This window comes from Zonotrichia albicollis, chromosome 19, assembly GCF_047830755.1.
Source record: "Zonotrichia albicollis isolate bZonAlb1 chromosome 19, bZonAlb1.hap1, whole genome shotgun sequence".
NCBI lineage: Eukaryota > Metazoa > Chordata > Aves > Passeriformes > Passerellidae > Zonotrichia > Zonotrichia albicollis.
Genome location: NC_133837.1, coordinates 3,553,837 through 3,568,459, shown reverse-complemented (window position 1 = coordinate 3,568,459; position 14,623 = coordinate 3,553,837). Strand labels below are relative to the sequence as shown.

The window sequence follows — 14,623 nt, the reverse complement described above, 5'->3', positions numbered from 1 at the left end:
TTTGTGGTGGTTTGACTAAGAAGAAGTGAGAATTCTGGGATGCTGTAGTCAAACTAATGGGTGTTCGGAGTTTGATACTGACACCTGGTGTAGCCAGTGGGGTTTGGACACACTTCTGAGAATACACAGGAGTTAAAAGCAGGGCTCTGGCTCTGAGAGGCTCTCTTGGGACGTCGCGGCGAAAAGGTCAGATCTCTCCCCCTCCTCGTCTAGCTGCTGCTGCTGGGCGGGGGAGGGGCAGCCACGTGGTAAGCCCTGGGCCTGGACAGAGATGAGAGGTGAAGAGGCCTTCGAAGATAGAAGGGTAGAAGACTCCAGGGAGTCAGCCCTCGGGCAGCTATTCTCCCTTCTCTTCCTCAGGAGGGAGAGAGAGAGAGCCGGCGACACCGAATGTGATAGCAGCTGGCCCAGGAGGAGAAGGGGGGGAAGAGTGCCCGGCCGGAGCGGCAGCGTGTGGGCAGCGTGTGTGGGAGTGCCACAGCTCCGGGACAGAGACTGAAAGTTTTAACCCCTTTCTTTCATGATTGGGGCCTTGCAAAAAATGCTAATCCTCCTCGAAGCTGAATAAGAAGAGAGATAAGAGATGAGATGAGACAAAAACCTGGCCCGAAGAACGTAGAGATGATTGAATGGAGAGAGATGATTTAGAGTGGCCTTTTGGCTGGACTTTTCTTGTGGCCATAGACTCAGTTGTTCCTGTGACACAGAAACTGCATTTAGGGAGAAGCAGTGGCTCAGAACCAAGAGGGTTCATCGTGAAGACCCCCCGGCCCCAGGGGGTTAGAAAATATAGGGGGGACAGATGTCCCAAAGCAGAGACTGTGCCTTTTTGGAGTGAGACAAAGCATCCTTGAAAGACAACCCTAAAAGCAGCTCTGATCCATGCGCGGTGGTGAGAGCACTGGGCATGGAAGGAAGATGTCACAAGCAGCAAAAGGACTTTTTTTCCGGGCGGTGCCAAAGTGACAGAGAAGCACACGAAGTTTCGGTGTGTTTCCAAGGGAAGCCTATAGAACAAGAAGGACTCCTTTCCTCTTCATGAACTGCAGTTTGAGTATACTAAAGTGTAGTGCCAAGGCTGAGCAGTTAGTGATTTAGGAGAATGTATCGGACTGACAAAGTCAAGTAGTAGAGAAGAAGAAAGTGGTTTTTTTTGTAAGGTCTTCAATTTTTTTCTTTTCCTTATAGTTTTTCCCTATTTTCCTGTAGTTTAGGTAATAAAGTGTTCTTTATGTTTAAGCTAAAGCCTGTTTTGCTTATTCCTGGTCACATCTCACAGCAGACACCAAAGTGAAAGCATTTTCATGGGGGGCACTGGCTCTGTGCCAGGCTCAAACCATGACAGGGTTACTCATTTCATTGCCCTGGGAAGGACAGGGTGGCCGTGCAGGAGCACTGCACAGCCTGGGGGATTGTCTGGCCTTCAGGTGGTCCCTGTGCTGTGCTGAGCTACCGCTGCCCCTGGGTGCCCTGCCTGGCCACAGGGGCTGGGCAGTGTGGCACTGAGAGGCAGGCTGTGTCCCCACATGGGGGCCAGGCTGGAGGAAGAAAGCAGAGACCCCTGGGCATGGAAAAGGGGACAGTGCACAGCAAGCAATCTCAGTGACCAGGAGAAGCTGAAACTCTAGGAAACAGGAAACGCCATGGTCGTGCTGGATCTCTCACAGCAAAGGAGGTGGTACCAGAGGCAAAAGAGGAAGCAAAGCCCCAGGGACACAATGGAGAGGAGCAGCAGGGCTGCCCCGACGTGTCCATGTGGCTGCTGCTGGTGCTGGCCTCGGCGCTGCCGCCAGGTCGGGCTGAGTGCCCGCCGGGGCTGGAGCCCCACGCTGCGCCCAGCTGGGGAAGCGGGAGGTGTCCGGGAGCGGCAGGGCTGCCGTGGGTCTGCACAGGCTCCGGGACAGCGACAGGGCCCGGCACCGTGCGGGGATTCCTGAGGGAAAGCCTGCCGCTCCCAGCACGCAGCAGCCTGGCCGGGAGACGCTGAAATTGCGGCGCAAAGCGAGTACACGGACTGCTGTTGCCTGTGCCGCGGGCATCGGCAGCACCGCGAAACTGCAGCCCGAGGTGCGGCAGGGCGGCTTCTCCATCGCGAACAGCTCCGGGCATTCCGGGGGACTGCGGAGCTCTGGCCAAAGAGGATGCGGGCTCGCTCCGCTGGGGGATGCCAAAGGCATTTTCCCCTTTCCACGAGAGTGCTGATGTGGAGGTTATCATAACCCCAGCGGGTGCTTGCACGTTTTCCCCCACGGCAACAGTGAGTCCCACGTCGGGGGCCCGGAATCTCACTGCGGGAGGAGGTTTCACCCGGAGCGTGACAGGAACACGGCGCTCGTCTGGAACCCGCTCCATCCATACTTCCCGTGCGTCTGAAAGCCTGACGCTCTCTACGGACGCTCCTCAGGAGACCCGCGGCTCTTTCCGCTACTTCCCAGTGCTGGCCGGGCTGCAGCTGCTGGCGCTGCTGGCCATGAGCGCGGCCGTGCTCTGGGTCAGCGTGCGGGGCCGCTGAAGCCGTGCAGGGACCCCACGGCCCGGCCGGCGCCGCTCGACCCCCGGACTGGCAGCGGCCGCGGCACCGGGGCCCCGCCGGGCCCTTCCCGCTTCCCCCGCCGGCTTCAACCAAGCCTTCCTGACCCCGCTCGTTATCCCTGCCTCGTCTTCTCGGCGGCCCCACTGCCCAGCAGTCCCGGTTCCCCTTCTCCGCCCCAACCGGGCGATGGCGCCGCAGGGGCGGCCCCGGGGGCGGGCCGAGCTCCGCCGAGAGCAGCCGGGAGCGGCACTGGCCGAGCCCCGGTACCCGCAGCGGCCATGCAGCTCCTGCCTCTGCTCGCCTGGGCGCTGCTGCCAGGTAAGGCTGCGCCCGAGCCCCGCCTGCCGGGCCCGCGCCGTCGGGCGGGAGGTGCCGCTGCGGCGGCTGCACTGCCGCGGCTCCGTGTGTCTCCACAGGCTGCGGGGCAGTGACGGGGCCCGGCACCGTGCGGGGCGTCCTGGGCGGTTCCCTGTCGGTCACCTGTACCTACCAGCCGGGATTGGAGAATTTGCCGAAGTTCTGGTGCACACCAACTACATCGATTATTTATGACTGTGGTAAGGACCTCGTCATCACCTCGGAGTCGCAGCCCGAGGTGCTGCAGGGCCGCTTCTCCATCCGGGACAACCGCGCACACCGGGCATTCACTGTGACAGTGGACGGTCTGTCCAAGGAGGACGCGGGCACCTTCCGCTGTGGGGTGCGAACGGGAACATTTTCGCGCGACGAGAGTGCTGCTGTGAGGGTGATCGTGCTCCCAGGTCAGTCTCTGCACGTATCCCCCACGGAAACAGCTACAACAGGTTTGGGGCGCTGGGGCCAAACCAAGGGTGGAGGTGTCACTCCGAGAGTGGAAGATGGAGAGGGAGGCGGTGCCCATCTGGCACTCCCTGCATCCATCCCTCCTTCCCTTCTGCCACCCCGCCCCACCAGACGGACCAACCACACACACCGGTTGTTCACGGTGACTGAGGAGGGTCTGGCCGAGGAGGACAAGGGCACCTTCTGGTGCGGGGTGTGAATGGGAATGGAGCTGCTTGATGAGATTGCTGCTGTGAAGGGGATCGCGTTCTTGTGTCAGACTCTGCGCGTTCCCCCCACAGCAGCAGTGACCCCCACGTCGCGGGACTGGGGACAGACTGAGGGAGGAGGTTTCACCCCGAGCGTGACAGGAACACGGGGCCCGGACGCACCGCAGGGGACCCGCGGTACTTTCCGCTACTTCCCAGTGCTGGCCGGGCTGCAGCTGCTGGCGCTGCTGGCCATGAGCGCGGCCGTGCTCTGGGTCAGCGTGCGGGGCCGCTGAAGCCGTGCAGGGACCCCACGGCCCGGCCGGCGCCGCTCGACCCCCGGACTGGCAGCGGCACCGGGGCCCCGCCGGGCCCTTCCCGCTTCCCCCGCCGGCTTCAATCAAGCCTTCCTGACCCCGCTCGTTATCCCTGCCTCGTCTTCTCGGCGGCCCCGCTGCCCAGCAGTCCCGGTTCCTCTTCTCCGCCCCAACGGGGCGATGGCGCCGCAGGGGCGGCCCCGGGGGCGGCCGAGCTCCGCCGAGAGCAGCCGGGAGCGGCACTGGCCGAGCCCGGGGCGGGTCCCTCTCCATCGCCTGCTCGGACCCGCCGGGCCAAGAAAAAAAAGGCGAAACCGTGGAGAAGGCGACAACAATTTCTGTGGTAGCGCTGACACCATCGAGAGTGCGGGCTCGAAGCCCGAGGTGCAGAAGGGCCGGTTCTCCATCCGGGACATCCGCAAACACCGTGGCCTTCACGGTGACTGTGGAGCGTCTGTCCCAGGAGGACACTTGCACCTTCGTCTGGGGGTGTGAACGGGAATGTCCTCGTTTGGGAATTTCCTCGTTTGATGGCAGTGCTGCTGTAAGGATGACCGCGTTGCCAGGTCAGCATTTCAGAACCCCGGGTCCAGCCCGGGTGTGTCCTGTACCGAGGGCCGGGAGCGCTGGCTGCAGTGGGGCAGCGTGGGTGAGGAGCCGGGGCAGGAGCCGGGAGCAGGAGATGCTGCAGCTCTTGGGGGCATCCAGCAGCACCAGCACACGGGGCAGCCCCTCCGTCCCAAACCCCTCCGAGCCCCAGGGACGCCCTCCTGCCCCCCCGGCCCCCACCCTGCCGGGGCCGTGCCTCCCCTCACGGCCGCCCCGTGCCGGGAGCTGCTCGGCTCCGGGCACTGCTGGCCCTGGGAAGCCTCGGCCCCTCCTGGCAGCCCCTGCTCTGCACAGGGAAGGGTTTGGGCTGCAGAGAGCCTCTGGCTGCTGAGCTGCAGCTCCCAACGGAAGACAATTTTGCAATAAAGGCTGGGTATCCTGCAAGGCTGTGTCTGCTTGTCTGTCTGTCTGTCTGTCTGCTCGTTCCTTCAGCTGCCAGCACTGCCCGGGATGTCCATGGCAGCCAAAGCTGATGCACACACCTGTGTGGGGACATGCTGCATTGTGCCTGGGGGGGACATGGGGTCACGGGGGCCGTGCAGGCTCCACCATGGCCCAGCTGAGCTTCCTCATGGGGAGAGGAGCCCTCAGCCCCAGCAGCCTCAGCCCTGCCACCTCTGCCTGGTGCACCCAATGCCCATCTCCAGCTTAGCAATAGCCAGGCAAGGGTGTCCTTCCACAACTCTGCCCCCACTCAGCAGCTGCAGGGACTGGGGACACACGGGGAGGCCTGGAGGGACCTGATCAGAGCATGGGGCTCCTGAGCCACAGAGGGCTGTGCTGGCAGGAGAAGTGGGTGCTCCTGTCCAGCTGCACTGCCATAAGGCCCTGGGCTTAACCATTTCATTGCCCTGGGAAGGACAGGGTGGCCGTGCAGGAGCACTGCCCAGCCTGGGGGATTGTCTGGCCTTCAGGTGGTCCCTGTGTTGTGCTGAGCTACTGTGAGAGTCTGTCCAAAATATCTTTCATTTTTGCCTCACAATTGTCATGAAGACCACCGAAAAGTTAAAATCTGTTGAGCCAGTGGGGAGGGAATGTCATGTGCCTATTAGCTCAGTGTGTTCACAGGTGTTTTTTGCAGAAGATGCCATGCTGAACTTGAAGGGGGCATTCTGCCATTTCTGAACAATGGATCTGGACTTTCTCCCTACCTCCTGGCCTGGCTGGTCTGAGCTCTGGGGTGGTTCCCCCCTCCAAGAGAAGACCCCTCTCGCCTGCCTTCAACCACCGTGACAGACAAACAGAGATGTGAGCCTCTTCATCAAGGAACCAAGACAAACAATCCCCATGCACGACAACCCCCATCACACCTTATTCCAGACACTGGGACTGAACACCCCCCCAGCTCGGGGGAGGTGTGTACGAAGGGGGGAAAGGCTGCCCAGAATAAACGCACCTGCAAGCATTGGGCCATGAAAACAACGACTCTGTGTACTCCCCCATTTTTCTGTTCTTTCCCCTCCTTGGAGACCTTTGTATCGGCTCCCCTTCTCCCCAACGAAAAAGAGTATAATTTGGGGTGCAATTCAGCCGTGCCTTTGAGTTCTCCCTGGATGTGTCCCAGTGAGCTTCGACGGCTGGACCCCGAAGGAGGAAAGCGATGCCACGTCTCGGTAGCTAGACCCCCGACCCCGTCCTCCTTTCCTCCCTCTTCCCTTATCTTATCCTTTTCTTCCACAGATCCTCTCACCAACGCACATCAGTTGTGGTTACTTCAATAAAACTGCAATTTGTTGAATTGTTACTGCAAATCCCCTGTGCCTTGCTGGTGATTTTTGCACCAAAAGTCATCGTGTCACCCATCCACTAGGACGGACCGGCTGCCTCTCCCCCTGGGTGCCCTGCCTGGCCACAGGGGCTGGGCAGTGTGGCACTGAGAGGCAGGCTGTGTCCCGATATGGGGGCCAGGCTGGAGGAAGAAAGCAGAGACCCCGGGGCATGGAAAAGGGGACAGTGCACAGCAAGCAATCTCAGTGACCAGGAGAAGCTGAAACTCTAGGAAACAGGAAACGCCATGGTCTTGCTGGATCTCTCACAACAAAGGAGGTGGTACCAGAGGCAAAAGAGGAAGCAAACCCCAGGGACACAATGGAGAGCAGCAGCAGGGCTGCCCCGACGTGTCCATGTGGCTGCTGCTGGTGCTGGCCTCGGCGCTGCCGCCAGGTCGGGCTGAGTGCCCGCCGGGGCTGGAGCCCCACGCTGCGCCCAGCAGGGGAAGCGGGAGGTGTCCGGGCAGCGGCAGCGCTGCCGTGGGTCTGCACAGGCTCCGGGGCAGCGACAGGGCCCGGCACCGTGCGGGGATTCCTGAGGGAAAGCCTGACGGTCCCAGCACGCAGCAGCCTGGCCGGGAGACGTTGCCGAAATTGCGGTGCAAAGCGAGTACACGGACTGCTGTTCCCTGTGCCGCGGGCATCGGCAGCACCGCGAAACTGCAGCCCGAGGTGCGGCAGGGCGGCTTCTCCATCTCGAATAGCTCCGGGCATTCCGGGGGACGGCGGAGCTCTGGCCAAAGAGGATGCGGGCTCGCTCCGCTGGGGGATACCAAAGGGATTTTTCCCATTCCATGAGAGTGCTGATGTGGAGGTTATCATAACCCCAGTGGGTCCTTGCACGTTTTTCCCCATGGCAGCAGTGACCCCCGCCTTGCGGGCCCGGGATCACACTGCGGGAGGAGGTTTCATCCTGTGCGTGACAGGAACACGGGCCCCGTCTGGAACCCGCTCCATCCATCATTCCCCCGCATCTGCAGACCCGACGCTCTCTTCGGACGCTCCTCAGGAGCCCCGCGGCTCTTTCCGCTCCTTCCCAGCGCTGGTCGGGCTGCAGCTGCTGGCGCTGCTGGCCATGAGCGCGGCCGTGCTCTGGGTCAGCGTGCGGGGCCGCTGAAGCCGTGCAGGGACCCCACGGCCCGGCCGGCGCCGCTCGACCCCCGGACTGGCAGCGGCCGCGGCACCGGGGCCCCGCCGGGCCCTCCCCGCTTCCCCGGCCGGCTTCAATAAAGCCTTCCTGACCCCGCTCGTTATCCCTGCCTCGTCTTCTCTGCAGCCCCGCTGCCCAGCAGTCCCGGTTCCCCTTCTCCGCCCCAACGGGACGATGGCGCCGCAGGGGCGGCCCCGGGGGCGGGCCGAGCTCCGCCGAGAGCAGCCGGGAGCGGCACTGGCCGAGCCCCGGTACCCGCAGCGGCCATGCAGCTCCTGCCTCTGCTCGCCTGGGCGCTGCTGCCAGGTAAGGCTGCGCCCGAGCCCCGCCTGCCGGGCCCGCGCCGTCGGGCGGGAGGTGCCGCTGCGGCGGCTGCACTGCCGCGGCTCCGTGTGTCTCCACAGGCTGCGGGGCAGTGACGGGGCCCGGCACCGTGCGGGGCGTCCTGGGCGGTTCCCTGTCGGTCACCTGCAGGTACCGGCCGGGACTGGAGAATTTGCCGAAGTTCTGGTGCATACCAAGTACAGGGATTGTTTATACCTGTGCCTGGGACATCGTCATCACCTCGGAGTCGCAGCCCGAGGTGGTGAAGGGCCGCTTCTCCATCCGGGACAACCGCGCACACCGGACATTCACGGTGACCGTGACTGGTCTGTCCAAGAAGGACGCGGGCACCTTCCGCTGTGGGGTGCGAACGGAAAGTTATTTGCGTGACGAGAGTGCTGCTGTGAAGGTGATCGTGCTCCCAGGTCAGTGCTTGTGGGCTGCATGGACCCCAATCTATCATGGATGTGTCCTCCTCCAGGTGCTTGGAACAGGGGCTGCAGGTTTGCAGCCTGGAGCTGATGGGTGCCATGCAGGTGGGACAGCCCCAGGGTGTGACACCAGAGTGCAGTAGATGCCACCATCACTCCTTCTCTCTTCTTTGTTCTATCCCGAGCCCCTTCTTTGCCCCCCCCGGTTCAGCCACCTCCATTACTGAGGTGTACTGTGCTCTCTGTGACCACTTTTCTTCCTCATTTGCCCTTGCTGGCCTTTTCTGTGCCGTCCTTGCCTTCCTGTATAACACTGGGTGTTCCTCATTGCACTGTGCTGCCCCGTTTCCCACGTGGGACCTGCAGCACCTCTGGGCACCAGGCCCTGGTCTTGGGAAGCATCCCTCTGCATTGCCTTGCCAGGGATCAGCCTGCACAGCAGGACAATATATATGTGCTGTGACAATATATATGTGCTAGTACTATACTGGGCATGGGGTGCCCAGACCCCTTTCTGCAGGCTCAATCTGTTTTGTGCACGTTTTGGGGTAGACTGGGACTGTGAAAAGCTTCATGGGCAGAGGAAGGGTCTTACAGTACTCTGACCTCGAGATGTGCCCCCTGAATGTGCCAGAGGGGACCCAGCTTCTCCTCCTGTGACAGCACGTATGGCACTTCTGACTCACTGCAAAACCCACAGCATCTTTCTCCACAGAGATCAACCATGCCTCTCCTCTTTTTGTTACAGCTTCTTCCATCCCCCCATCATCGACCTACGTGACCACCACGTCCTCTAATCTCATTCTCTCTGTACCAGGCCACACACAGACAATTTCCCAGGAGGAAATTTTGCAATCAACATCAAATCCCTCCACCCCTCAACCGTGAGTAGCAGCTCCTGCCTACAGCAGCCTCTTTCCTCCATGAGCTCTCTGGTGCAGCTGGAGCCCTGCAACCATAGAATACTTCACACCTCCCTTAAGGATCCAGACCTCCTGGTTTTGCCTTGAGAGACCACTCCACATGGGAAAATTCTTCTCTGTGAGGGTGGTGAGGTCCTGGCACAGGTTGCCCAGAGACATTGTGGATGCCCCATCCCTGTTCAGGGCCAGGCTGGATGGGGCTCAGAGCAGCCTGGCCTAGTGGAAGGTGTCCCTTCCAGTGACAGAGGGTTGGAACTGGATAATCTTAACGGCCCCCTCTGACCCAAATAATTCTCTAATTCTATGACAGTAATTGCAGTGCCTCTAGTCACATGGCAGAAGTGGTTTCTGCCTGCAATACCGACCCCATTTCCTTCCCCAAAACTCAGTGAGACTGTTCGTGGGAAGCCAAGTGCTGCCCCGTGTCCTGTTCTTTGTAGTTACACACAGTCTGGTAGAGATAGTTGAAAAAACATGAAACCAGCGGGTTAGATCTTCCCCTCTTCTCTCCTGCCTGTGGGAGGTGATGCCAGCAGCAGACAAAGCTGAGGCTCTCCACCAGCACACTCAAGGGTGTGCTGGCTCACCAACTTCCTGCTTGCCCGTTACAAACAAAGTTAACACAGAGTGGAGTTAAACCAGAGCAAATGCAGGAACCCATCCTTAAATCACTGAAGACACAGCGGCTCTCAGACCCAAGCATCCTTTTGCTTCTGCAGTTTTTGTTGCTCTGCTCCATGCCCAGCTGGCAGCCTGATGATCCCATGCCTGCTGTGATGGGCAGGCCCTGCCACTCTACTGCCACAGCCCCTTTCTGTGTCCCCCACAGCTGCTTCCTGCAACCCTGCTCCGTGCTGGTTCATCCTGAGAAGCATGACAACATAAATTGTCTTCTTCATTCTTTTTTTCTTGCAGCTTGCGCATGGTTGAGCACATCCTCATTCCAGCCAGCATTGTGGTCCTTTTTTTGCTTGCAGTGGCTGCTGGTGTTCTAGTAATACTCTCCAGAAGGAAGAAGGGTGAGTGAAATTGTCAGTGACACACACGTCCTGTTTCTGTAACAGAGCCTGCTCTGCTTCCTTTATTTTTCCCCTCTGTTTCTTTTTCCTCCCCCATTCCCTTCCTGATCCATCCAGTTCCTCAGTGCATCATTGAGACCTCCACCAGGAGGTTTCCTTCCCTCAAGGGAGCAGTGGGTCCATGCCATGGGTGCTGTCCCATGGGTGTTGTCCCCTGGGAGCAGGGGATGACAGCCCTTGGGGTGGGTGCTGCTGGGCACAGATTCTGCTTGAGTTTCTTTGGGCACCATCACTTGCATGGGCCAGGCTCACACTAGGCTCAATTCCAAGTTTAAGGCCAGTGTGAAGGCTGGGGAGGGACAGGAGAGGACATTGCCAGCTGGCAGGTGGGGTCTGGCTTTATTTCAAGAGGGGCTCCAGTTTAGATGGCTCATGGAGTGTCAGGCTCCTGTCCTGCTTTATGGCAAGATTTGCAGTGGCAGTGCATTTTCTCAACACGTTTCTTTTCCTCTGTTTTCACTCATGTCCAGCCACATCCATGCTTCATCCAGCTCTTTCTGGAGCAGCCATAGAGATGGACAGGACTTGCAGCATGTCACCTACAGTAAGGAAAACCTCATGAGTTGTTGGGATTCTGTGCCCCAAGTTCACATGAAGAGGGGAAACTGCACCCTGAGCTGCTAGAGCTGCTGCTTTCAGCCAGGTGTCATGGTGCTGGAGGCTGGGAGGGATCCTTTGGGCTCTGCTTGCCAACAGAAAGACACAACCAGGGACTTTCTGTGACCACCAAAGAGTATTCCTGGGAAAGGAACTTAGGATTGATCTGAGAGGTTTCTCTCCAAGCCTCTCCAAGCATGGGAGCTACTTCTCTGGGGCAAACAGCCTTGGGAACCTGCAGCAAATCACACCTGAAGTGCTGCAGGGTAGCTGATCCTTGCTTACTGCTTGGAAAGTATTTTCTGATATTTTGCTGCCAGCTCTTGAAGAGGGGCTGGTGTCACAGAATTCCCCTGGGGAATGTTGAGCCAGGCCTTGCTTCAATTTTTATTTCCACCTAGTGCCCCTGCAGCCATCTCAGCACCCAGCACTCAGGACAGGCAGCAGGGTGGGAGGTATTCCCACTCCTGTGGATGCAGGCAGGGAGTGGCAGCGGGGTGAGAGCTCATCCTTCTCCAGCAGGGAGCAGAAGCCTTGAACTATGCAGACCTTACCCACGGCCCAGCTGAGAGCCAGTACAGCAATGCTGAGGATTTGCACCGCCTGGAAAGCCTCCCAGTGGAGTACACAGAGGTCAGGCAGAGTGCTCAGGTAGGAGAATGCCAGGCACTGCCAAGCTGCAGGCGGTGGGAGGAAAGCTGGAGCGGGTGGGTGGCAGAATGAGCAGCAGGATGGGCTGGGTGGGGAAGGAGGGGATTGCAAAGGGAAATGCCAAACCGGGGTCCAAGTGACCCTGGCTAGTGTGGGTTCCCTCTCTGGTCCCTGTGGCTGCTCCTGGGTGCTTAAAACATCACAGAGAAGTTCCAGCAGACAGGGTTTGCCTGGAGCAGCCCCTCAGAGGATGTTTTTGTTTATCTCCCTTCTTTCCCAGCTTTCGGAAGAGGAAAAAGAGATGTTATATGCCAAAGTGCAGAAGCCCAAGCCACAGCAGGAGCAGATCTACACCAACATGCCATCAGCTCCACGGCCCAGTGGAGAGCTCTACGGCACAGTGTGGGGTAGATGAGCAAGCACCCAGCCCCATGGGCTGCTCCTGCTGCTGGCAGCACCAGCGAGATTTGCACAGAGGACATGGGGTTGATGTTCTGCTCAGGTAGGAGCCAGCTCGATAGCAGAGCTGCTGCTCACCGAAGTTTGGATGTTTCTTTGAGGCAACATCAGAGAGGATGACGTTGTGTGGAGGCACAGAGAGGGTTGAAGATAAAGTCATGCCTTTGCAAATGCAATTTGGAGTCCTCATCTGTACAGCAGTGGTGCTGGGAATAAAGCTCTCCCCTTTGTAGTGGGGTAGGCCAGGCCAGAGACCCACCAGGCAGGGTGGGAGAGGTGGGCAGGGGAGGTGGGGCTGGGCTGGTGGGTGAGCTGCTCCCTTTGCTCACCACTCAGCCCACTTGCTCCTTTGGCTGCGTTGCTCATGGGGGCTGAGGCTCCCAAACCCACTGCTCACCTCTGACATTTTCCATGCTGATGCCAGCTGGCAGCTCCTGGGAACCAGGACAGTGGGAAATGTTATATCCAGATGCATTTGCGTGGGGTGCTCATGTGGAGGGTGAGGGGTATCAGGGTCTTGGTGCAGAAATGGCATCTCCCCCAAGCCCTGGTGCCACAGGTCCCCAGGTAATTTGCTCCTGCTCCTTCTCTCCCAGCACCCCTGAGGACCCCCAGCCTGGGAGCACACAGGTGGGCTGAAACCATCACCTTGCCCTTCTCTGCTTTGCTGATAACCTTTCTTTTTGGCACCCACTAAATACTTTCTGTGTGAATTGTTGCTGCTTCATCAGCGACACCAAGAATCTGATAGCGTTGGCCGTGGTGTGTGGCTGTGTTTGTACAGCAGGTTCCCACCTGCTAAAGGCTTTGTTGCAGTGTCACCCTGAAAGCAGGTCCAGCCCCTTGCTGGTGCCCAGCAGTGTGGGAACTCAGATCTTTAAGGACAAGGGCTCCTCCAGCACAAACCCACCAGCAGCTACTGCAGCATCCCTCCCCACTGGAACAGTCCCTGTAGTCCTGCCCCTGGCATGCTGGTGCCTTCCCCCATGAGTGCTCACTCTTCTCCAGCCCAGTGCCAGGCAATTTATCCATCCACTGCCACAAAAAACAGGCCATAGGGATGGGTGTCCATTTGTGGTGGGCTGGGAGCAGAAACCCTGAGCTCTTACACACACATGGTTCCATGCAAGTGTTTTTGCACAAAGAGGTGAATTCTCCCTTGCCATGAGAACTTCGGCACTGTAGCTTTTTGCAACCCATCTGGTTTCAGGGCAGGGATGCTGATTTATACCACAGCCAGGAGGCTAAAGGGGGAGCTTCTCACTCTCTACAAATACCTGAAAGGAGGTTGTAGTCAGGTGTGGATGATCTCTTCACTCAGATAACAAGCAACAGGACAAGAGGAAACAGGGTGCCACAAGGGGAAACACCTCCATAAGTTGTGCCAGTGGAGGTTTAGATTGGATATTAGTGAAAATTTCTTCCAGGGCTGTGAAGGAAATGGTAGAGTTGCAATCCCTGGAGGAGTCTAAAAGACACGTGGATGTAGCATTTGGGGACATGGTCTAGTGGGGCCTTGGTGGTGCTGGGTTAGTGGATGATCTTGATGTTCTTAGGAGTCCTTTGCAGCCTAAAGAATTCTAGGTAGGGAGCCTTTTCCTGCTGATGCAATCTTGTTGTTCTCAGCTCTTGAGGCATGGACTAAATTGCTCCTGTCAAAGGGGAAGTCCTCCTAGAGCTCAGCAGGCTGCTCAGAGCCCTTCTTCAGCCTGGGGAGGCCCCTGTTATCAAAAGTTCTTCCTCTTAAAGCCCTCAGGGGCCCTGAGGCTGCAATGTTCCCTGGGTTTTATCAGCACAATCTGCCCACAAAGCTCCCAGGAGCTGCTATTGCCACCCAGCCACTGCTTCCTATTTCTGCTGCTGAGATACTTCCACCCCCAGGGGCTTTCACAGGGGAAAGGCTGAGAGAGCTGGGGGTGCTCAGCCTGGGGAAGAGAGGGCTCCAAGGAGACCTCAGAGCCCCTAAAGGCCCCTCAGCGCCTAAAGGGGCCCAGGAGAGCCGGAGGGTGACTGAGAACAAGGGCCCAGAGTGCCAGGACAAGGGGAATGGCTTCACAGTGTCAGAGGCAGGGTTAGATGGGCTATTGAGAAGGAATTGTGCCCTGGGAGGGTGGGCAGGCCCTGGCACACGGTGCCCAGAAAATCTGTGGCTGCCCCTGGATCCCTGGAAGTGTCCGAGGGCAGGTTGGACAGGGCTTGGGGGAACCTGGGGGAGGGAAGGTGTCCCTGCCATGGCAGGGGGGTGACACCAGTGGCACAGGCACACACAGCAGGGCACAGGGGGCCATGCACAGCCACGTGTGCACCCAGGGCACACTCACATCACTCACATTCACTCACAATCATTCACACTCACATTGCCTCACATTCATTCACACACACATTCCTTCACAGTCACACATTCACTTACATGCTCACACTCAGATTCATTCACACACTCATTCATTTGCACACTCACATTTACACATTCATTCACTCATTTACTAACACACATTCATTCACTCTCACATTAATTAGCTCACACTCACATTCATTCACCCTCACATTAATTAGCTCACACACATTAATTAGCTCACACTTGCATTCATTCATTCTCACATTTACATTAATTAGCTCACTCTCACACTAGTTGGCTCACATTCATTCACTCTCACATTTACTTAAATTAATTAGCTGCTCACATACTAATTAGCTCATATTCATTCTCTCTCACATTTACTTACATGCTCCCATTAATTAGCTCACACATTAATTAGCTCACACTCACATTC

At 58.3% G+C, this 14,623-nt stretch overlaps 2 protein-coding genes across 7 annotated transcripts; both read left to right on the top strand.

Annotated features, from left to right (window-relative positions):
• Window positions 1–2,377: 2,377 nt before the first annotated feature.
• On the top strand, window positions 2,378–4,866 carry LOC141731210 (CMRF-35-like molecule 4). Of its 2 annotated transcripts, none has more exons than XM_074555063.1 (3): window positions 2,378–2,851; window positions 2,950–3,294; window positions 3,640–4,866. In XM_074555063.1, the coding sequence occupies exons 1-3, from the start codon at window positions 2,812–2,814 to the stop codon at window positions 3,837–3,839; spliced, it is 585 nt and encodes a 194-aa protein (XP_074411164.1). In that variant the 5' UTR covers window positions 2,378–2,811; the 3' UTR covers window positions 3,840–4,866. The 2 variants fall into 2 exon arrangements, with proteins under 2 accessions (XP_074411164.1, XP_074411163.1); XM_074555062.1 differs by having other exon boundaries at window positions 3,637–4,866.
• Window positions 4,867–7,248: 2,382 nt separating this feature from the next.
• On the top strand, window positions 7,249–12,105 carry LOC113460232 (CMRF35-like molecule 2). 5 transcript variants are annotated; one of them, XM_074555059.1, is made up of 7 exons: window positions 7,249–7,694; window positions 7,793–8,137; window positions 8,961–9,027; window positions 9,982–10,085; window positions 10,616–10,689; window positions 11,262–11,393; window positions 11,674–12,105. In XM_074555059.1, exons 1-7 carry the CDS (start codon window positions 7,655–7,657, stop codon window positions 11,806–11,808), a joined length of 897 nt encoding a protein of 298 aa, XP_074411160.1. In that variant the 5' UTR covers window positions 7,249–7,654; the 3' UTR covers window positions 11,809–12,105. The 5 variants fall into 5 exon arrangements, with proteins under 5 accessions (XP_074411160.1, XP_074411159.1, XP_074411157.1 ...); XM_074555058.1 differs by having other exon boundaries at window positions 8,892–9,027; window positions 11,265–11,375; XM_074555056.1 differs by having other exon boundaries at window positions 8,892–9,027; window positions 11,265–11,393.
• Window positions 12,106–14,623: the final 2,518 nt, after the last annotated feature.